This window comes from Coenobita brevimanus, chromosome 68 (assembly GCF_032717465.1).
Source record: "Coenobita brevimanus isolate Jiangsu-jjx chromosome 68, ASM3271746v2, whole genome shotgun sequence".
NCBI lineage: Eukaryota > Metazoa > Arthropoda > Malacostraca > Decapoda > Coenobitidae > Coenobita > Coenobita brevimanus.
In genome coordinates this window covers 8,253,571-8,277,552 of record NC_137021.1, presented here as the reverse complement: position 1 = coordinate 8,277,552, position 23,982 = coordinate 8,253,571, and the positions used below count along the sequence as shown (strand labels likewise).

The window sequence follows — 23,982 nt, the reverse complement described above, 5'->3', positions numbered from 1 at the left end:
TTAATTACTGCCCATACCTTTTTTATCTCCTGGACATTCCTCTCCACTGTTTTCTCTACACCAGCTATTCTTGTTTGGTTCAACTTAATACTTCCATTTGCCACATCCTCTTCAGAAAAGCCTTCAAACTCTCTGTTGCTGATTATAAACAATGCACCGTCCCTTTCCGCCATGAGTCAACCATATGGAAACTTTCTTTTTTCACTATATCTTGTTCCTTTTATGACTGAAACCGCATTTTTTTAAAACTACTATCTGACGGGACCACCACTCATGCACTCATTAACATAATCACAAATAGGCTGGTCTTCTTTTCGTCGGTGATTCAGCGATTATTTCCCCATGATCCAGGAAGAGCTCTGTCTCTGTCGGCGACCTGTGTGTGTGTGTGTGTGTGTGTGTGTGTGTGTGTGTGTGTGTGTGTGTGTTTTTACCTAATTGTTCTTACCAAATTGTATCTTTACAGGAATGAGCCAAGATCGTACTGTCCTGTGTCTTAAACCATATTTATCGTACATATCCTTAAAATTGTGAATTGTTTTGGCACACACTATTTCATTCAGTAGTGCATTCTACTGATCAATTGCTCAATTTAGGAAACTAAATTTCCTTTTGTCTTTATCACCTCTCTTCTTATGCAGTTTTTTGCAGTGTCCTCTTGCTGATGCTTCCACATAGGTTAAGTAATCATTTATGTCTATTTTCTCCTTCCCTGATATGCATTTATATAGCATAATCATGTCACCTCTTTTCCTTCTCTCCTGTAGTGTTGGTAGAGTCAGTTTATTTAGTCTTTCTTCGTAGCTTGGATCCCATAACCTTGGTACCCATCTTGTAGCGGCCCGTTGAATTTTTTCAATCTTGTCATGTGTTTTTTGAGATGAGGACTCCAGACTACTGATGCATACTCCAGGGTTGGTCTGATGAATGATGTTATTATCTTTCAACGGCCATACCACGTTGAGTACACCGCTTCCCGTCCGATCAGCGAAGTTAAGCAACGTTGGGTCTGGTTAGTACTTGGATGGGTGACCGCCTGGGAACACCAGATGCTGTTGGCGTCCCTATGTGTCAAGTGGGGTTGGTGGAGGATTAGTGCCCCTCCCTGTAAAACAATTAACTCTAAGCCGTTGGCCACCCCGTTTGGGATACACGGCATCTGGCAATGAATGAATGAATGAATGATCTTTCATAGCATGTCTTTATTTATGTATGTGAATGCTATTCTCATATTTGCAAGCAGTGTATACATGTTATGTAGTAGGTGGTGGCGATCATCATCCACTCACTTGATGTAGTGCTGCCTACTTCTTCCTTAGCCTTTATCATTCTTTTTTTGTGCCTGCCCTCCTCTCTTCCTATTTCTCCTATCTTTCCTGTCACTTCTTATTCCTTAGCCTTTATCATTCTTTTTTTGTGCCTGCCCTCCTCTCTTCCTATTTCTCCTATCTTTCCTGTCACTTCTTATTCCTTTTCTTTCTGTTACAGGTGGCTTTACATTGAGTGACAAGCCAAATGGTTTCCTGTAAGCCAAGAAACCATTTACAACGCTGGGTGGTAACCATATAACCAAACCACACGTGCTCCCTGTGTGTCAAGTGGGTTGGTGGAGGGTTAGTGCCCCTCCCTGTAAAACAAATAACTCGGAGTCAAATGGCCACCCCGTAAGGGATTATGGCGTCTGGCAATAGATAGATAGATAGTATACATGTTCCGTACCTTCTCTGATGTGGTCAGCTTGAGATAGTCTGTTATTGATAATCACACGTAGGTCCTTCTCTCTTTCTGATGTGTGTAGAATTTTATTTCCTAATGTATAATCCCAATCAGGTCTTTTTCCACTTTTACCAAACTTGATTACGTGACACTTGTCCACATTGAATTCCATTTGCCATGTATTACTCCATTCATGAAGTTTATTTAATTCTTCTTGTAACTCTTTACAAGAGTCTGTGTTAGTAATTCTTCTTTGTATTTTTGCATCATCTGCAAACATATTTAGATAGCTTTCATTTCCAGTGTTACTGTCTATATCATTTATATACACTAAAAACATGATTGGTGCCAGCACTGAGCCCTGTGGTACTCCACTAGGCACTTCTTTCCATGATGAGTAATTTCCCCTTAGTACTGTTCTCATTTCTCTTCTTATGAGAAAATCTTGCATCCAACAATACAGTTTGCTTCGAATTCCTCCTTGATGGTACAGTTTCCATAAAAGTCTTTGGTGTGGTACTGTGTCAAATGCTTTCTTGTAATCTAAATAGATACTGTCCACCCATCCTTCTCTTTCCTGTAATGTGTCTGTTACTATGTCATAGTAGCTCAACAGATTAGTAACACATGATTTTCCTTTTCTGAAACCAAACTGTCTTTCTGTTGTCATATTGTGTTCTAGATGATTTATCCAAGCTTTTCTTATAAGCTTTTCTAATACCTCGCTTAACGACACTTGTTAGTGATACTGGTCGGTAGTTGAGTGGATTTTGTCTGTTCCCTTTCTTGAATAAGGGAACAATGTTTGCTTTCTTCCAGATATCAGGTAGTTTACCTTGACTCAAGGATTTCTTGAAAATTAAAAATAATGGTTTACTTAACTCCTTTGCACATTCACGTAGTATCCAACATGAAATTTCATCAGGACCATTTGCTTTTCCTTTGTCTTATTTACTTAGCTCCTCCTGTATTACTTTTTCTGATGTTTGTATATCTGGTAGTATGTGTGGGCATGCATGTTCCACATAATCCCTCTCAAAATATTTCTCCTCTGTAAAAACTGATTGGAATTTCTTGTTTAGTGCTTCACAAATATCCTTTTCTTGTGTACAGGTGATTCCCTTGTTCGTAATGGATTGTATTTTATCTTTTACTTTGGTTTTGCTTCTGATATAGCTGTAAAACAGCTTCGGTTGATCACTACTTTTATTTATGATATCCTCCTCAAACTGTTTTTGGGCTTCCCTCCTTATTCTTGTATAATCGTTTCTTGCCTGTTTGCAATAATTATATGCCCTTTCACTGTTGTGTCTTCTGTATCTATTCCACAACAAATCTCTTTTTTCTTTTGATTTTTTACATTCTGTGTTGAACCATTTCTTTATTTTCTGTTCTGCTTCTTTGTGCTTTGGGATGTACTTCTGGACTCCTATTTTATAAAGTTCACAGAATTTTTTATAGGTAGCATTTAAATCTTGTCCTCTAAGCTCCTTTCCCCAATCAGTTTCTAAGAAGTACTTCTTTAGTTCATGATAGTTTCCCTTTTTATAGTTTAGGCTCTTTCTGTAACTTTCATTGCTGTTAACTATGTCAAATGCTATCCTTAATTTGCAATTTAGTACTGCATGGTCACTTTTGCCGAATGGAGAGTGGTATATTAAATTGTCAATATCGTTTTCTTGCCTTGTAAATATGAGATCTAGCATTGAGGGTACATCGAGTCCTCTTTTTCTGGTGCTTTCCCTTACATTTTGCGTTAGGAAAAACTCTTGCACGAGATCCAGGAGCTTTTGGTCCCAACAGCTTTCTTGGCTTATTATGTCTAGAGTATTCCAATTTATATTTGTATTAAAATCTCCAGGTAGTATAATTCTTTCTGATTTCTCTTCCATTTTATGTAGTAATGATCTAAAACTCTGAATTGTATTCTCTGCCAGATCCTTATATTTGTCTCTTTCCCATGTGTTTGACTTGGGTGGCATGTACAATTACTTTCCCTTCAGATGTATTGATCTCTACTACAATCAGTTCAACTTGTGAGGGTATATCTGGTTCTATTTCTCTGACTTTTAAATTTTTCTTAGTTAATATTATAATTCCTCCTCCTTTTGTTTAAGTTTCTCTTTCTTCTCCATATATTATATTCCTCTAAGTTTAGGATGTCATTTGATATCCTTGGTGTTAATTTTGTTTCAGTTAGGCATATTATATGTGGTTCATTTTCTCTGACATAATCATTCATCTCTAATAATTTAGATACCATTCCATCCACATTAGAGTACATCAACTTAATCATCTTGTTTATATACTTGTCATGACTTGGTGTGTGTGTGTGCGTGTGTGTTTGAGTGTCGAGCGAGGACACTGACTCTTAGTCATGCCGTATGATCAGCCCCAGCCTCTCAGAAAGCAGCACATCTTCACATATGCCCAGATGTATGAGATAAAAAAGCAGTTGGAGCAGGGAAAGAGACAGGTAGAAATTATTCCCAGAAGTATGAGATAGTAAAGGAGTTAGAGCAAGGAAAGAAGCATGTAGAAATTATTCTCAGAAGCATGATAGTAAAAGAGTTAGAGCAGGGAAAGAGGCACGTAGAAATAGCAGATAAACATGGCATGAATGAAAGCACCATTGGAACGATTTGGAAGGACTGGGAGAAGATAAAGAATTTGCATGGGAACCCTGGTGATGCAAACCTGGCAGCAGTGAAAGATCATAATGATGTCCTGATGCTGACTCAGAAGCTCATAGGGCATTATGTGGAGCATAAGAGAAAGAACAACTAGCCATATGCTCAGTCGGTTTGATATTTGTTGGGAAGCGCGAAAGAGAACGAAGAATGTAAAACTGAACCCTAACTTAGGAGAGCACATGGATGAAAGAGTAATTTTTTTCTGATTAGCAAACATTTTCATTCCATTTCATCCCCTAAAACTGTGAAACCCATAAATTTTCATCTAAGTATGTGGCCTAACATCCCTACCGAAGGCTTTATGATTCGAGAAAAGGCAGGTAGAGTGGTAAGAAGGGGTAAAAGTGAGAGTTTTGGAAAGTTGCCAGAACACATTGTACCATTATACATGCAAACATATTGTTTGAGGGATGCAGGCTTGGGTAGCACAGTCCTTGTCCAGTCCCTATTATCCACATTACTCAATGATTGGGTGTACATTAGTAACATCTTGGTGGACATTAATGTGCATGTGCATTTTGATAATGTTGGGAAATAACTTTATATTGTTAAACATAATGCATATGTGTATTCATGCAAAAACTGTATCACACGTTGTTCAATTTGTTTGAAGTTCTTAGTCTACGTTTTAGCTTCGCAACACTGCATTAACTAACCATGCTCAAATTATTGACCACCAACCATTGTGACAATTGGTAGTAAGTCAGATTTCCACCAAGGTGTTAACTCACCATGAAATTTACCTGTCAATAGTCAGCTGTTGTATTTTTAAGTATGTTGTATACAGTAACTGATTCAAGCAAAGTACAATTCTTGAGTCAGATTTGATGAAAATTGTGAGAAACATCGTATAATAAATTAATACTGATCTTCTTAAATTCCCATTCCAGCCACACTCATACTAGTCACTGTAATCTACTCCAACACTACTATTTACCAGGCTTGCCAGCTGTACACGTCTGTGCTGATGGATTCCTCTGGAATTGATTACCATGTAGTGCTGTGCCAGAATGCCCTGCAGCAGTGCCTAACATATCCTGAACTGCAGTCAGAGCTCCTCAGCGCACTCATCAAACAGACCTCCAAGCACCTGCAGGCCAAACCCGGGGTCCAGGTAACCAAGACACTGAACAAAATCAAGCACTCGAGAGTAAGTGTTGTCGTCCTGCTTTGTGTCGCCAGTCTGGTGGATCAGCGATATTTAATCAAAATTGAAGGAAGAAAATGGGCAGTGTAATGATATTTAGATGTTCCCAAATGTAAAATGAGCATTGGGTTTAGTTTTTAAGATAGATTTTGCTTCTTTAATGCATTTTTCTTGGAGTATTTACAATTTTCTTAGTTTTCAAGAAACTGATACTAGCTAAGGTAAGAGGAGATTATTTCCTCAGTCCATTTCGTTTATCCATCAGACTTTGTCATCTCATTTAGACACATTCTATGTACTGTAGTTTGATATACTGATGTATTATGGCATGTTGCCTTTTGTAGTTTAGTCAATAATAATTTTTAAAAATTTTGGTCGTGAATGATAAAAAAAGTTTAAATGAGATGGCAAATGCTTCTTAGTTATTAGTTTTCAATAACTTAAGTTAGATTTTATTAAGTTGAGGCTGAACTGCTTAAGCTCTTGAATGCTGTCACTGCCACAATTTTCACTGTACAGTGACTGTGTCAACCCTACGTTTAATCACATCTGTGTTATGAATTTTTTTTTTTTTTTTACTCAGCTTGTAGTACCACTTTTATCATTGAATATGGCATAGTTTGTGTAAATCACCCATATTCTTCATAGAAGTATTTTACACGCATCAGTGGTTTTGAAAATTAATGGCAGTGCATGAATTTCTGAGTTACTCAATAGATGTGATCACCGTTTAAATAGAATGCTGAATTGTATAGCTGGCAGTAATATCCTCAGCTCTTTTTATTTTGAAATGTTGCACTGGCCATGCAAAGTTTTGCAACCCCTGTTCCTCTTACCCATCCAGAGTTATTGGGACTGCACTCCCCTCCCTCACTGTTGGGCTGCCTTAAAGCCTAACACCTTAGCTTGCTTTTCATAGCAGCGAAATGATTGGCTCATCTAAGGTATGGCTACATAAACACACTGTCTTGTTTCAGAAAGGCTGAACATCTGTTAGTCATTTATTGGCGTGACATTTGCTAATTTAGCATATATATATTAATGGAAAAACAATTTTTTACAGTATCAGTATTTTATATATATATATATATATATATATATATATATATATATATATATATATATATATATTCTGTATATTTTTTTTTAGTTATTGTCAGAGGAGCACATTATGCAAAGCTATGCCTGTTGTTTCAGCTGAAGTTAAAATGCATTTTTATTACATACCTTGCAAGCTTTTGCTTCAAAGCTGGACATAAAGTATGCCTTGATATTAATGATTACAGTACATGTATACTGTACTGTAGAGTACCCCCATATATTACCAGGAATGGCAGACAGTCTGATATCGGATAACTCTTTCAGTGATGGGGGTACACCTAGTCATTTTGTTCTGGTTAATGCAAAGTGTTTTACTGAATGATGGGAAAACCTTGCAAGTGAAATAACTTACACAACTTTCACCTGTCATTGGTCCATCTGCATTTTCCCACAACTTTCACCTGTCATTGGTCCATCTGCACTTTCCCAATTATTTTGATATTATAAGTGCAGGTATAGCCATATGTTACACATAAATGATCATTTGTGTACATACAATAATACATTTGTATTCATGAGGGAAATAGGAGTGAAAAAGGTTGTTTCATTACATTTCAGTTCATTTATTATGAAATAAAAAGATTTTGAATTTGTTTAAGAGGGCCAGATAAGTAGGAAACCCTTCACAATAACATCAGCAGTAACTAGTGTTTGTTTATTTTTGTAGTAAGAAAAGGGTAACCAGAGTACAGTAGTGGATAAAACCATCATTGTACCTGAAATAAAAAAAAAAGAAAATCTTAGCTGGTCATGTTGAGGCTACTGAGAATGAGAAAAGTAATTACAATCTGTCATATATTTGGCATAATGGTAAAAGCCTGGGATAAAAAAAAAATGTTATGTGTTTATGTCACAGTTTGATTTCGAGATGTGTGTGGAGTTTTTTGTAGCCTGTAAAATAATGCCAGAAACACTGGGTAGTCTTTTATGGTTTAAATGATCTAGACCAGCAGTTCTCAACGTTTTACTGTTCATGCTTCCATTAGCGTTGGCTCACATTCACCCCCCCTCCCGTCCCACCTTGGTCAGCTTATTTACCCCCCCTCCTTCCTACCTCATGCCATCATCTGATTCAAAAACTTTCTCCAGAAATATTATTTTTGGCACCATTTGAAGTGGACCGCAGTTAAATACAAGCTGCATTAATTCATCTACAATTCACTATCCTCCTTTTCAAGGGATGGGGGGAAGTTGATGGACTTGTATATTTAAACTGGAGTTTTGTCTGTCTTGGAATATTAGGCTTACTGCTATCATTCAGTCTCCCTCAAAACAAGATTAGAGGGGTAAAGAACCAAGAAGGTGACCAAGCAAAAGATATGAAGGAAAGAAACCAACTTATTACATGAGTACAAAGAAAACTGTTCATTGAAGACTGAAACAGAATATGAAGGCCAATTATAAATCAATAGTTCATTTTCACACACACACACACACACACACACACACACACACAAAAGATATGAAGGAAAGAAACCAACTTATTACATGAGTACAAAGAAAACTGTTCATTGAAGACTGAAACAGAATATGAAGGCCAATTATAAATCAATAGTTCATTGTCACACACACACACACACACACACACACACACAGTGGTAAATCATTCTCGCTTGCCATCTGGTAGATGTGAGTTCGCGCCTCGCTCAGGTTGTGTGTGTATTTACCTATTTGTATTTACCTATTTGTAGTATACAGGAATTGAGCAATGCTCGTGTTGTCCTGTCTCCATATCCACATTTATCAAGTCTACCTTTACACACATGAATGTTTTTCTCATGCACCACCTCTTTGTCTAAGTCGTTTCAAATATTTAAGAATATACCTAATTGTGATATACACGGAATGTACTATGCTCGTGGGTTTCCGTCGCTGTTTCTCAATAAGTCGAATTTAACTTTAAACTCGTTTAAGTTTTTAGACTGGACGATCTCTTTGTCCAGGCTATTCCATAAGTCTATACTTCTGTAAGGAAAGCTATATTTCTTGATATCCTTCAAGCAGCTTGACTTTTTCAATTTCATTCCATGTCCTCTTGTTGCTCTCTTATCCCATACAAACAGATCTTCTTTGTCAATTTTATCTACTCCCACCATGGTCCTGAACACCGCAATCATGTCTCCCCTCTTTCTCCTTTCCTCTAACGAAGGCAAATCCAGTTTTTCCAGCCTCTCTCTGTATGACAGGTCTGTCAGACTGGGGACCATCTTGGTTGCTGTTCTTTGTATTCTCTCAATCTTGTTTATATCTTTCTTTTTGTGTGGGGACCACACTACCGCTGCATATTCTAACCTGGGGCGGATCATGGCCACTATCAATTTTTTCATCATTTCCTCATCCATATAATGAAATGCTACTCTTATGTTAGTCAAGAGCTTATAAGTCTCTCCAACTATCTTGTTAATGTGCTTTTCTGGTGACAAACTATCTTGGACCAGCACTCCCAAATCTTTCTCTTCTCTCCTTTTTGTGATTAATTCATTACCCAAAAAATAATTCAGTGATGGTCTCCTGGTACTTTTACTCATTTCCAATATTTTACATTTCTTTACATTAAATTTCATTTCCCACGTCCGGCTCCAATTGTGTATCCTATCCAAATCCTCCTGCAGTATTTTACAATCCTCCTCAACCTCTATCATCCTCAAGATCTTTACATCATCAGCAAACAGACTCGCATAACTGTTCACTCCATCTACCATATCATTTACGTAAATCAGGAACATTACTGGGGCCAACACTGAGCCTTGAGGGACTCAACTTGTTACTTCCCTCCATCCAGACATCTTTTCCTTTATTACTGTCCTCATTTGTCTGTCTCTCAAAAAGTCTCTCATCCATTCCAGAAGTTTCCCCTTCAGTCCTCCTAGATATTCTAGTTTCCACATTAGTCTCTTATGAGGTACCTTGTCAAAGGCCTTCTCTAAGTCTAAGTACACACAATCCACCCAACCATCTCTCTCCTGTACCACATCAATCGCTCTTGAGTAAAAGCTCAACAAGTTTGAAACACATGACCTTCCACTTCTGAATCCAAACTGACATTCAGCCAAAATATTCATCTCTTCCAGATATTTTATCCATCTGTCTTTCAGGATTCTCTCACACAATTTTGCGACCATGCTGGTTAGAGACACTGGTCTATAATTCAGGGGTTCTTCCCTGTTTCCTCCCTTGTAAATTGGTACCACATTTGCCCTCTTCCATTCTTTTGGCACTTTCCCCTCTTCCAGTGAGCATACAATTAAGCTGTGAATTTTATCCGCCAGTTGTTCTCTGCATTCCTTCAGTACCCAATTAGAAATTCCATCAGGTCCTGGGGCTTTCCTTACATCTTGAGTTTCCAGTAATTTATACACTTCCTGTACCTCCACTTTTATATCTTTCATCACCGGAACATTTCTGATCACTCCCTCCCCTTCCACAAGCTCCTTTTCTTTAGTGAAAACTGACTGGAAACGTTTGTTCATTATATCTGCTTGCATTGCCGCATCCTTAAAGACCTCTCCATCTACTTTCAGCTTGGTGATTCCTTCCTTTTGTTTCAGTTTGCCATTAACAAATCTATAAAACAGTTTGGGTTCATCCTTGCATTTGTCAATTATACCTTTTTCAAAATTCCTTTCTTCTTCCCTACGTATTCTTGTGTATTCGTTTCTTGTTCTTTTATATTCTTCCTTTGTTCTGTCGTTACCTCTCTTTCTCCAATTGTTCCACGCCTTATCTCTCTCTTTTTTGGCTATCATACACCTTCTATTAAACCACTCCTTTTTCCTGTTTTCTTTCCCTCTTACTCTTGGTACAAATTTTTCCACTCCCAAATTATAGAGGTCTAGTAAGATATCCCACTTTCTCTGTATCTCTCTTGTTTCTCTGAATTTTTTCCAATCCGCATTTTCAAAAAAGTTTCTCAATCCTGTAAAATTTGCTTTGCCAAAGTTGTATCTTCCCTGTCTATGAAGCTCGTCTCTTGGCTCGACGTTTCCTATTAACATCTGGAACTCAATGACCACGTGATCACTTTTTCCCAGAGGACAGAGATATTCCAATGATTCTATTACATCGGGTTCTTTGGTGAACAGTAAATCTAACCTTGCTGGTGTGTCCTCACCTCGAAACCGTGTCTCTTCTTTGACCCACTGCGTCATCACATTATTCATTATTATATTTAATAACATAGTACCCCACGAATCCTCGCCGCCTCCCGAGTACCATTCCTCCCAGTTCACCTCTTTACAATTAAAGTCACCCACCAAAATTATATTATTGCTTTTCTCAATTATTTTTTGCAAGTAGCTAGCCATATCTGACAACATCTCATGGTATTCGTCATCCTTCCATGCTCTCGTCTTTGGGGGAACATACACTACCGCCATATCTCTCTTAACATTCTCTCCAGTTTCTAATTTCATATATATCACTTCAGCCCTGCCTTCTCCCATTTCCACAGTATCTACATTTATGTTGTTCTTCACTGCTATCATCACTCCTCCTCCCTTTTTTTCTTTCCTGTCTTTTCTCCACAGTTTGTATTTACCATCTCCCAAATGAACATCAATATCTTCTCTTAATTTGGTCTCTACAAGGCACATGACATCAGGTTCATGTTCTCTCAAGAAATCATTAATTTCGATCCATGTCGATATGAAACCATCAACATTAGTATATATCACCTTCAAATTATTTTTGACATTATTAATACCCTCTTCTCTCCTACTCTCTGTCCGTACCACTTCCTCAACTTCTGATCTTTCACAACCATCCCCCCTAGTTTCCTTCACTTCTATTTCCTTAAATACCATTTCCTTACTTTCATATCCAATACTCTCCAAAAAAAGTATTACGTTCTTCCTCTGTCCTCTTATCATTTTTTTCCTTTACTTCTTCCTTTAATGATTTTAAAACTTCTCTTTCTTCTTCATTCAGATCTTTTCTTATTATAATATTTTCCATCCCCGCCTCTTTGCTTAATTTCCAGGTCACTTTAAGTATCTCATTTATTACACTTTCTGATGTAAACTTGACTCTCATTGGTCTTGTTTCCCCTTTCTTATAAGGCCCTATCCTCCTTACTTCCTCAATTTCTTTTACCCACTTGTCTCCTTCGGGGTCAATCTTGCCTAATATTCCTCTCACCATGTTCGTGTCTTTCTCGAGTCTTGCGAACCTAACCTTTTCTTCCTCTTCCCTGTTTCCAAATACTACCACACATCTGTTCCTTTCTACAGTTTCTCTCACTATTTTCTCTTTTTTCTTCAGTATTTTCACTACATTTTTTTCCATTTCTTTCTTGTTCATTTCCCTTTCTTCCTGGATGATCTCTCTTAAGCTGACCACTTCTTTCTGTTCTTCTTCTACGTGTGCCCACTTTGCCTTGTGTTCTTCTAGTACATTACTCACCTTCTCCGTTTTATTAGTACTCTCTTCAAGTTTCCTCCTCAGTTCAACATTCTCCCTCTTCAAATTCTTAATCTCTTCATTGGCTGTTTCGTTGGACTGGATTAGACTCTGTATGGTGGTTTCCGTATTTCCTGACACATCCTTTATCACTAGATTCTCTACTTTTTTTCGAGTTCACTAATCCTCATAATTAATGTTTTCACCAGGTCCATGACATTAGTATTAGCATCAAATCCTTGAAATTCCATTCCCTCATTGTTTACATTTTCGGCCATCTTTAACGTACCGGTAAAATACCTAAACAGCTGTTACCGAATAAGCCACAAACATTCATGTATACTATTGCCAACAAATCTTTACATTTTTGGTAGTCTACCAACTTTCATTATTTTAAATTTAAAGAAAGACCCTAGGAGACAGGACAGACAAAATTCCTGAAACTACTCAAGGTTAGGAGCGATGCCTGGGACGACCTCTCTCTCCGGCTGCTCGTGTGTGTGTGTGTGTGTGTGTGTGTGTGTGTGTGTGTGTGTTCTTACCTACAATTAGGTAAGAACACACACACACACACACACACACACACACACACACACACACACACACACAGTGGTAAATCACTCTCGCTTGCCATCTGGTAGATGTGAGTTCGCGCCTCGCTCAGGTTGTGAAAAGTTTCTTTGACGAAGTTAGCGGTTACTGTCTACCTTGAGCAAGGAGATGGGTGAGTGCATGTATGAAGGTCATGGCGTTGCCCATAGATCGGACTACTGTATATGAACTCTCAGCTCTCTTCTGGGAAAGTAAAAGTTGATGATCATGCCCCCCCATCACGCGATCCTGACCGACCCAATTACACACACACACACACACACACACACACACACACACACACACACACACACACTACCGAATGAAATAGTGTGTGCCAAAACAATTCACAAATTTAAGGATATGTACGATAAATATGGTTTAAGACACGGGACAGTACGAGCTTGACTCATTCCTGTAAAGATACAATTAGGTAAGGACACATTCAAGGCACTCACTGTTTTTCTCTTAGTCTTCAAGCCCCTCTTGGAAATAGCTCCCCCCCCTCCCCCCCGGTTAAGCACCATAGATCTAGAAAATGGTAGCCTAGCTTTGAGGCTTTCCATGCTTTGGACCCAGTAAGTCCCCAAAAGATAATTCTGTATTGATTGGTTTTTACTGACATAGTTGCCAGCATCTGAAAATAAAAGATGTTGCCATTCACACAACAGATCTAGGAAATGGTATCCTAGCTTTGAGGCTTTCCATGCCTTGGACCCTCTTAAGTCCCCAAAAGGTAATACTGTATTGATTGGTTTTTACTGACACGGTTGCCAACATCTGAAAGTAAAAGATTTTGCCATTCATCTGTACCCTCTCTTTTACAACTGTGCTTCTGCAGGAGCACTCCCAAATGGGATGTACTATGCAATACAGTAATGTTATAGCAAATTTTTATTAAAAAAAAAAAAAAAAAAAAAATGGAGCAGAACTGGAAACTATTTAATTTTCTTATTGTGGGGATGTGATGACCCCTTTTACCTATCGCTTTTGGTGCAAGAGTTATCTCTTGTACAATGCTGAAGAAGGAAGTGAAATTGGACCTTCTTTTTTCTCTTAGTAATATCTTTATAGAGAATAGAGAACCATGCCAAAGATCTCCCTACCCTATATGAACATGGACAACAGGGTAAAGATGATGGTGATCATTATCACCAAGGAAGAAAGTTACTTTGTAGACTTTGTTACTCCAGGAGTTGTAGAAAACATGGCATCATAATCTTGCACTGAATTAATATGTGAAGTATGATCCTCAGTCTTTGCATGAATGACTATTTCATAGGTCATTTTTGATGTACAGAATTCTACAGTCTAGTGTCAGATCTCTCTTTGGTAATATTAATGAAATCTGAGGAGCATAGTATCTCCTGATTAGCTCATCCCTTAGAGAGGAAATATGCCATTGACCCTTCCATAGGTTTGTTATAGACTTTTAAACTGTTCATGTTGGGGGCTAGAAGACAGAGACTGCTGTTTTCTAATGTGACTGTTGTATTCCATTCTGTATAGAAAAGTTTGGATGCAAGTAACATTACAGTATTTTGTTATAGCATCATTTTTTGTGCCAATACAGTAAAAAGAAGGCAATTTACAAAACTGCAGTAGCATCTCACAGTTATTTACTGTATTCACTATTATTGTTTACAGTTTATGATTATGTACAGTGTACAACATTGCTTTAAATGATACTGTAAGTGCATTTATCTTCAAAAAAATTTTGTTAAATCATTCAAAACACCAAAGACGGTGGATATCTTCCAGGCATATGATTTTTTCTCATGGAAGAAAGCTTTTGTTACACATATAATATTGCACCCTGTGGAATATCCATAGATGCATGTGCTGTTCCTCAGTATTTCCTCAGATTCTTCAGCTCCACTGTATGCAGTAAAATACCAGTTTATTGAATTTCCAGTTTTTCAAAAATACTTCACAATACTGTAAATGTAAAATGTGTAAATAATAAAAATTCAATATAAAACAGTTGAATTAGGCAGTATTTACTCACCAAGTTGGGCCAGTGCCCAACATATGTTGGGCCACTGTCCAACATACTGCCTGTTATATGACATACTCCAGAGGTTGTTGTGGACCATCGACTTAGCCCACATTGAAATTCTTTGTCAGTCAGCTTTGGAAGGCAGGCTATTCCATTTATGCAGTATTTTTTAATGTACAGATTGACACCTGTATACTGTATTTATGCTTCCCCCTCCCCCGCAAAAAAAATACGGTACTAGATGCACTTGCATCATATGCTTCCAAGAAGTTACATGATTAATTAACATGGATGTGGAAATTTTGTGGTACCTGAATATGAGTGAGGTACCTATAGTTTTTTGTCTTTAACTTTGGCCAGTTTTTCATCCTTTTGCAGCTTATATCACAAAGCTCGATGTCAGTTATACTGTATTAAAAAACAAACAAACACATCCTATTCATAGCACTGTGTTGTGGCTAGCATCACATATTGTTACCCTGTTGTTACAGCTGAGCATTCAAGATGGAAAGATGACAGTTTTAGGCCATGTTAACCTGTACCACGCTAGCAACGTAGATCTACGTCCCCTTCAAAAACATCGGTGACGTAGATCTACGTCCTGCAGCATTGAGAAGTCGTTGCAAGGAACTGAAGTGAAATAGAAGGTAATATTGTATCGCTAACGTCAGAAATTTCTCCGCTGCGCATGCAACACTGATTTAGGAGCACGGGAGGTGATTGAGTCTTCACAGGCTCACAGCCGCTCAGCTCTGTCTGTAACCTTGAAGATTTCAGAGCTTGAGTGACACCAACCTGACTCGATTCAGCCATCTTCCTGGTTTTGGTGATTACATTTATAAGTACCAGGGATCTTATATTGTTGTATTAAGCCCATTTACCCGTAAAAAAAAAAAAATCCAAAATCGGTTCACAAGCTCATATACGCTCTGCTCTCCTAGTAACCTTGAAGATTTCAGAGGTAGAGTGGCACCAACCTGACTTAATTCAACCAACTCTCTGGCTCTGAAGATTACTTTTATTAGTGCCAGGGATCTTATATTGATGTATTAAGCCCATTTACCCAGAAAAAAAAAAAAATCCAAAATCAGCTGGCATAGAGGGGTATCAGTCTTTTCTTTTTTGCCCAGCTCGGTACAGGTTAAGGTGAAAAGGATATAGTAAATTCATGTGTGTACCAATATGTTTTTGGATCAGCAACAAGTGATGGGTCTGCTGGGACAGGCATGACCAAGGTTGAGCAACAACAACAACAGTGGTTACAGACTATACCATCACTGTGATGGTTCTGGTGCATGTCATCAGTGGTAAGCGGTAGTGTCCAGATGTATGAGTTTGGTAGCCTTTAACCCATACACGTCACAATTTTGGGCGTGGAGCAACGCCGGTTGACGTGTATAGCTGCAAGCATCTTCCCGCCACCCTTTGAACTTGAACTTATCCTTATTCATCGATGGGAGCACCTGGGGACGAGAGGATACTCTCATTTGAAAGAGGAAGAGTTGGTGAGTCATATGTATCATTAATTTTTTCTCTAGCTGTTATAGTTTGGCAGATGTTAGGGTTTGAAGTAAGGGTATTTTTTCCAATATCAAGCAATCCCCCGTAGGGAGGAGCATGCAACATCGGAAGACCTCTGGCGTGTAAGGGTAAATGTAAACACCATGACATATTACTACATTGTAGTAATATGAAATCATTCATTGTTACTCAATGTCAGATCGGTAGAGTTAATGTAATTTCGTTTTTGTTTCATTTTAGTTTTTGAAGGCTCCAACTTGCTTGCATGCATCAGTCTTGGTCACCTAATGGTGGCTTTCCATGCTGCTTGATCTCTGGCTGCATCCCTATTTAGTCCCTTAACACTGAGGTCACAGGTCTTTTTCGGTCTACCTTTCATTACCCTGCCTCCAGTATTAACACCTCTCTGCATCCAGTTATTATCCCCCCTCCTCTCCACATGCCCAGACCATCTCAGTCTACCTCTCCTCATCACAACAACACACTCCAGTTCCATCCTACCTCAACTCTTCCATGGTAAAGCTAGCCCCTCCAGGCCTTGCACTCGAGGATGCACTGCACATCCACCTGATCTTTGCTATTTCTATACTTTTGAGCCTGCAAATATCCTCTTCCTTTCCTAACACATGCTGCATACAGAGATCATATAGCATGGAGGGAGAGCCCTCTCATTGTCAGGAGAGGCAATGGCTCCCTGAACTTCTTCCAACCACTCCTCTCTCTAGCCTCAGAGGTAGCTCCTGCCCCACCTCCAGCACATAACATATCTCCCAAATGGCAAAACTCTCCCACACACTCAAGAGCAAGTTCAGTTCTGTCACACCTGGAAATATCCACATGCTCTCCTTGACACACTGCACACATGAAATTACCATTATCTCGCAGTCTACCTGTAATACCACTACATTTCTTATGCACCACTTATCACAAACACTGCACAAAATGGAAGTACTTCCTACACCCTTGTGACAAATCGCACATGGTCACTTTCCCTCGTCTTTGTACTGCCACCAGCCCTAGATACCATCACTTTTGTTTTATCTGCATGTACTTTTAAGCCCTTGTGCCCCATACCATCTCTCCACTTCCTAAATCTTTCCTCTGCCTCTCTTTCATTCTGTGCAACCAACACCAAATCATCAGCACACAACATCTCCCAAGGGAGTCCATTTCTGAAGTCATGTGAGAGGGCTTCATGTACCATGATAAACAACAAGGGGCTCAAGACCGACCCCTGATGCACACCAGCATTCACGGAAAACTTATCTCTCAAATCTCCATTCACCCTTACCTGGATGTGAGCACCCACATACATGGCCATAATGACCTTAACCAGCACTCCTCGATCCTAAACTTTCTTATTGCCCACCTCACCACCTCTCTAGGGACTCTGTCAGAGGTCTCCTCCAAATCAACAGAAACAAAGTACAGCTCCCTTTTCTTTCCTAAATATTTTTCACAGAGTAGTTGAACAATGAATATGGCATCAGTAGTCCCTTTGCTTGGCATAAACCCAAACTGCATTTCATCAATATTCACTCTTTCTCTAATCATACCTTCTAGAACTCTCGCCATTACCTTCATTATCTGGTCAGAAAGCTTTATACCTTATTACAGTACCTTATTACTTTAAAAACATTAAGAAATGGAAGTTGTGTAGATTGGCTTGGGAAGAGGGAAGGGTTCCAGAGGACTGGAAATCAGGTATAATTGTTCCTCTGTACAAAGGAAAAGGGGAGAGAGAAGTATGTGGTAACCATAGGGGTATTTGCCTTCTTAGTGTGACTGGTAAAATATATGGTAGAATACTCATTGATAGGGTTAGGCATATGACAGAGGAGCTAGTTGGAGAAGAACAAGGGGGATTTAGGAAGGGAAAAGGGTGTGTAGATCAGATATTTGTTCTAAGATGTTTAGTGGAGAAGTATCTAGAGAAGGGAAGGGAAGTGTATGCTGCCTTCATGGACTTGGAGAAAGCTTATGACAGAATAGATAGGCAAGGTATGTGGAAGGTATTAAGAATATATGGAGTGGAGGGGAAATTGTTGAGTGCTGTGAAGAGTATGTACGAGGGAGCTAGGGCTACGGTGTGAGTGGATGGTGAGCTGAGTGAGTTCTTTGATCTCAGTGTGGGACTGAAACAGGGGTGTGTAATGTCTCCATGGCTGTTTAATATATATATGGATGGGGTTGTAAAGGAGGTACAAGGTAGGGCAGTGGATGTGGGGGTGGCCCTAATGAATGAGGGTGAGATTTGGAAGCTTCCGGTGTTGCTGTTTGCTGATGATACAGTATTGTTGAGTGAAGATGAATGGGAGTTGCAAGGTTTGGTGAATGAATTTGGGACAGTGTGTAGGAGGAGGAAGCTGAAAGTTAATGTAAACAAAAGTAAAGTTATGGTGTTTGAGAGGAATGAAGTCACAGAGTGTGCAGTGAGGTTGGATGGTGAGGATATGGAGAATGTGAGTGCATTCAAGTACTTGGGTAGTGTGATGAGTAAGGATGGAACTTTGGGGGATGAAGTACGTGAAAGGGTACAGCAGGGAAGAAAGGTTGTTGGTACACTGAAAGCAGTGATGAGAAATAGGGAGGTGAGTATGGAAGTTAAGAAGTCACTGCATGATGGTATTGTGATCCCTACCCTGACGTATGGAAGCGAGGCGTGGACATTGCAAGAGGGGAACAAGTCAAGAGTGAGAGCAGTGGAAATGAGTTACTTGAGAGGAGCATGTGGAGTGACGTGGAGGGACAGGTTGACGAATGAAGAAGTGAAGGAACGTTGTGGGGTAGATGTGGATGTGGTTGAAAAGATTAGGAGAAATACACTGAGGTGGTTTGGACATGTGGAGAGAATGGAGAATGAAAGACTGACTAAGAGGGTGTATGTAGGTGAGGTGGAGGGAGGGAGAGGGAGGGGTAGACCGAGGATGAGGTGGAGGGAGGGGAGTCAAATGGTGGGTGACAGAGTGACTTGGAGGCGTTTTGTCTGCGGCCACCCTTTGCGGGATTAGGGCGTCGGGCTATAGATAGATAGATAGATAGAAGAAATGGAATCAAAAGGTGAATGTAGGGAAGAGTAAAGTTACGGTCTTCAAGCAAAGTGAAGTCAGTGAATGTACTGTACAGTGAGGTTGGATGAGGAGGAAATGGAAAATGTGAATGCATTTAAGTACTTTGGTAGTGAGATCAGTAAGGATGGAAGTTTAGAGGGTAAAGTGCTTGAAAGGGTACAACAAGGAAGAATGGTTGCTGGTTCCTTGAAACAGTGATAAGAAACAGGGAAGTGAGCATGGAAGTGAAAAAGTTACTACATGATACCAACTCTAACGTATAGAAGTGAAGCTTGGACCTTGTTGGAGGGACAGAAGTCAAGAGTGAGAGCAGTGGAAATGAGTTATTTAAGAGGAGCCTGTGGAGTCACATGGAGAGACAGACTAACAAATGAGGAAATGAAGGAGCGCTGTGGTGTGGATGTGGATATGACAGGAAGCGGTAGGAGAAACACATTGAGGGTGGTTTGGCCATGTGGAGAGGATGGAGAGAGAGAGACTGATGAGAAGAGTGTATGTGAGTAAGGTGGAGAGGGGGAGAAGGAGGGGAAGGCCAAGGATGAGAAGGAGGGATAGAGTGGAGAGGTATATGAGAGAGGGGATGTGAGCTGGGAGCAGGACAATGAAATAGCGGGAGATGGGGCGACATGGTGGTGATTTGTTTGTGGCCACTGCTGACGGGATTATGGCATCTGGCAATAGATTGATAGATAGATAGAAATAATAATAATGCCGAAAAGAATATGGTAATATTAATTATAGTGATGTAGGTAATAATATAAAAATGATGATAATACAGTTAAAGTCCTCTCATTCGGCATCTTCAGGATCAAGCAGGTGCCAAAAGAGCAGGAATTGCTGAATGACTGGGAAAACCTGCCAAAAATTTTCTAGCAATAATAGTCGGTTACTCCAATGCAATCACAGTGTCTTGCAAGTATTATTGGTCACCCCTAAGGCTCGTGGCCTTTGGTTCCTTCTTCCTCACAGAAAAAAGAAAAAACTAAATATTTAATAAGCATCTTATTCTTAATGTATTTAATGATATAATACACATGCATTTACCTTAACCTAGGTATATATGTATTTACATATATACTCTGTAAAATAGCACGACAGAGTTTCCAGACTTTCGAAATGTACCGCTCACAAAGCCACACATTCATTAGTCATGATGGCCAATGGCGCATTATCACACAGGTACCAGCGACGAGATGGCAATCCCGTTGCAGGTGCCTATCAGCTCAGCATATGTGCTGGAAGAGCGGAGAAGTTTCATAATGGGACTGTTTATGAAAAGCACCGAAAAACTGGAAATACCATAAGATCAGATGCCGATTGAGAGGACTTTTACTGTAATCTAGTCTTTTTATTCTAAAATGCATCAAAAAGTATTTGGTAGTACGTGGAACACACTTGCATCATTACAGTTTAAAGATTGTTACATTGGTCATATACAGTTTACCTTTTCTCTGAAGAAGTGCTAGCAAAACACTTTTTCTGCAGCGTATGATTTTCATTAGTTTGTGACATAGGTTAGCTGGTATAAAATCAGAACAGGTGGTGAAAGCTTCACATAGCTGAATAAATTTCATAATCACAGTACATATTTCAGCCAGTTAGTCCTACTCCTAAATTCACTAAGTGCAGAATATGTATTTGTATGTGTTTGTTATCCCATGCTCATCTGGCTGTGAACCCAGTGGATAGCCAACTAAACTTGCCCTTCTGCAATTCACCATCACCCAATCAGGGGGTAGGACAGATGAATGACATTTGTAGAACCAGGCCTTTTATATTGGTGCCTCAGTGGGAAGGCATCCTCTGTAACAGTAATGCACAATAGTTGTATGATAAATATGAAACATTTGACTTATTTATCTTTATTCCCATTTTTTTTTTTTAAGCAAAGCAGGCTTAAATGTAAAAAACAGAATTTTTTATGTAAAGAGAAAATGATAACTGCAGCAGAATAGTTGGTGCATGGTAGGCAGCTCTTGTAAGACTGCAGCAGAATAGTTGGTGCATGGTAGGCAGCTCTTGTAAGACTGAAAAAAAAAAAAAAAAAAAAAATCATTTATCCAACAAGCTGATTCAGTGACAAGGCTGTGGTCTTGACCTATTTCGTAAAGCTAGTGTTTCACACTACTGCTGCTCTCCTGCCATCCCACTAAGTGTTAGTTGGGCCATTAAACCCGAAGAGTGACCTGCATCACTTCTACTTGGTCTTAGAGGGCGTGTGGTCTCTGATGTTGCTTAACCTCCCCTCACCCCCCACCATAAAATAATTGGAGTTCCTACATACCCAAAAGATGACAAGAGCAACAGTGTCCTTGATGCCATTTCCAAACATAAGCATGTAATTTTTTACTATGATTTTAGTTTTTTACAGTACTCTCTCCATTAAGGGAAAAAGCTAGATAAAGGTGATTAAAAATTGAGAATTTGCCTGGGGCTTAAAGGTAAATTGACACTGAAAAAATGAAATGGCAAAGAAAAAGAATGTGGAAGTTAAGAAATATACTTGTGTACTGTAAAGTTCATGCTGGTTATTGTCTCCCAGGACAAACAAGTGAAAGTAATAAATCAGATAAAAGCTTGAACATGTTTAATTTGTGCATGTGTGTGTGTGTGTGTGTGTGTGTGTGTGTGTGTGTAGTGTTTATCATATTTTTAATAGGTATACATATAATTTAATATTCGTCAACAGGTATATTGATTTTATGTTTGTCATCTAGTGTGTTGCTTTCTGCAGTGGCTCTTGGAGTACTTCCCAGAGACCACAGACATGGACAGATGTGGATAGCATACATTATATATTTGTGCCAGCATAGTTGCCAGTTTAACAAAAGGCAGTGCTAATTATGTCATTTGTGATAATACTGTAAGCTATGAAAGTAAAAGGCAGTGTCTCCTGCATGCTACATGGCAGAATTCTTTTACCCTTTCATGTGTGTTGATAACTATGCTGTATGGTAGAAAGTACTTTCAGCAGTGAAATACAATACAGGTAGAGGGTTATTGCTGGATGTACCTTTTCAAAGAATGAAGTAGGTGTCTCATGGAAAAGAAGCTATGTTAGGGTCCTTAAATCTACATTTTGGTTTCTTGTTTGAGTGTTAATTAAATTTTGTATTTTTTGCATGATGTGCAGAATTCTAGAAATTTAATTGTATCCCAGATAGTTGTCTTATTGGTATTACTGTATTACAATTACTTTTATTTCATGTTTTCCCAGCTCTTTGTTGTCTTATTGCAGCATTAGATATGTATACTTAACTAAAATGATATCCTCATCATTTTCTTATGGCATTGTTAGAATGAACTGTTGAATATTATTTCAGCAGTTTTGTTACTCTACTGTTACAGGTATTGACTCTTAGGATATTGTGTTCCTCCTGTGTTTCTTTTTCCATGAATGATCATTCATTTAAAAAATGCAGCTGGTAAGGAAAGCTATATTTCATTGCAAAGTTTATGGGTGTGAGGCAGGACTTCACATGAATTAGGGGGTCCTTTTGTTGTAGTTTGCCCTTAAAATTTGTTATTTCCTTATGATTATAACATTTAATAATACTGGACACTTGAAGTTTTGTGCACCTCATTTTTCATATTTTCACATCCTCCTCACTGAGTGTTGTTTTATCTTTCTTAACAGAACCTGTTGCTATGTGCTACTCAGTCGCTCTTTCTGTGTGATTCCTCGGGTGCACAGAAGGCCTCACCAACTCTAGGCAGTGGTCAGCCACTCCCTGCAGATCCCAAGATCAACCCCCCTTCATACACCTTCATCCAGGGCTGGCAGTTCCTGGCATTAGCAGTGTCACTTTTTGTACCGAAGAATAACAAGCTCTTGTGGTACCTTAAGTTACACCTTGAAAGGAATGCAGACACAAAGTATGTAAGATTTTTTGTTGTGGCTGATGTAGGATGGATGTATTTACCTATTTGTATTTACCTATTTGTAGTATACAGGAATTGAGCAATGCTCGTGTTGTCCTGTCTCCATATCCACATTTATCAAGTCTACCTTTACACACATGTCGTAAAAATACCCCCGCTAATACCAATACACCAGTCCTGTATGAGACAGCCCTAGCATGTATTCAGTATGGACGGTGGGTGTTAGCGCCGAAGTGGTGACATGTAGAGGTGTGCGGTACGTAGGAGGACTACTGGGCCTTGAAAGCAGGCTGTGAAGCCTATGCCCAGAGTCGGTCACAAAAAAAAAAAAAAAAAAAAAAAAAAAAAAACACACACATGAATGTTTTTCTCATGCACCACCTCTTTGTCTAAGTCGTTCCAAATATTTAAGAATATACCTAATTGTGAGATACACGGAATGTACTATGCTCGTGGGTTTCCGTCGCTGTTTCTCAATAAGTCGAATTTAACTTTAAACTCGTTTAAGTTTTTAGACTGGACGATCTCTTTGTCCAGGCTATTCCATAAGTCTATACTTCTGTAAGGAAAGCTATATTTCTTGATATCCTTCAAGCAGCTTGACTTTTTCAATTTCATTCCATGTCCTCTTGTTGCTCTCTTATCCCATACAAACAGATCTTCTTTGTCAATTTTATCTACTTCCTCCATGGTCCTGAACACCGCAATCATGTCTCCCCTCTTTCTCCTTTCCTCTAATGAAGGCAAATCCAGTTTTTCCAGCCTCTCTCTGTATGACAGGTCTGTCAGACTGGGGACCATCTTGGTTGCTGTTCTTTGTATTCTCTCAATCTTGTTTATATCTTTCTTTTTGTGTGGGGACCA

At 39.0% G+C, this 23,982-nt stretch overlaps 1 protein-coding gene and 1 non-coding gene across 2 annotated transcripts in view; both read left to right on the top strand.

The window, feature by feature from the left end:
• LOC145405833 (uncharacterized protein CG43867) overlaps positions 1 to 23,982 on the top strand; it is a 329,511-nt gene that overhangs the window by 240,901 nt on the left and 64,628 nt on the right. Inside the window, exons 18-19 of the mRNA XM_080277076.1 lie at positions 5,350 to 5,559; positions 22,874 to 23,112. Coding sequence (XP_080133202.1) covers positions 5,350 to 5,559; positions 22,874 to 23,112 — 449 coding nt within the window. The remainder of the gene's footprint in view (positions 1 to 5,349; positions 5,560 to 22,873; positions 23,113 to 23,982) is intronic.
• Positions 943 to 1,061, top strand: LOC145405918 (5S ribosomal RNA). Its single transcript, XR_013898457.1, has one exon. It is a non-coding gene; the product is annotated as a 5S ribosomal RNA (ribosomal RNA).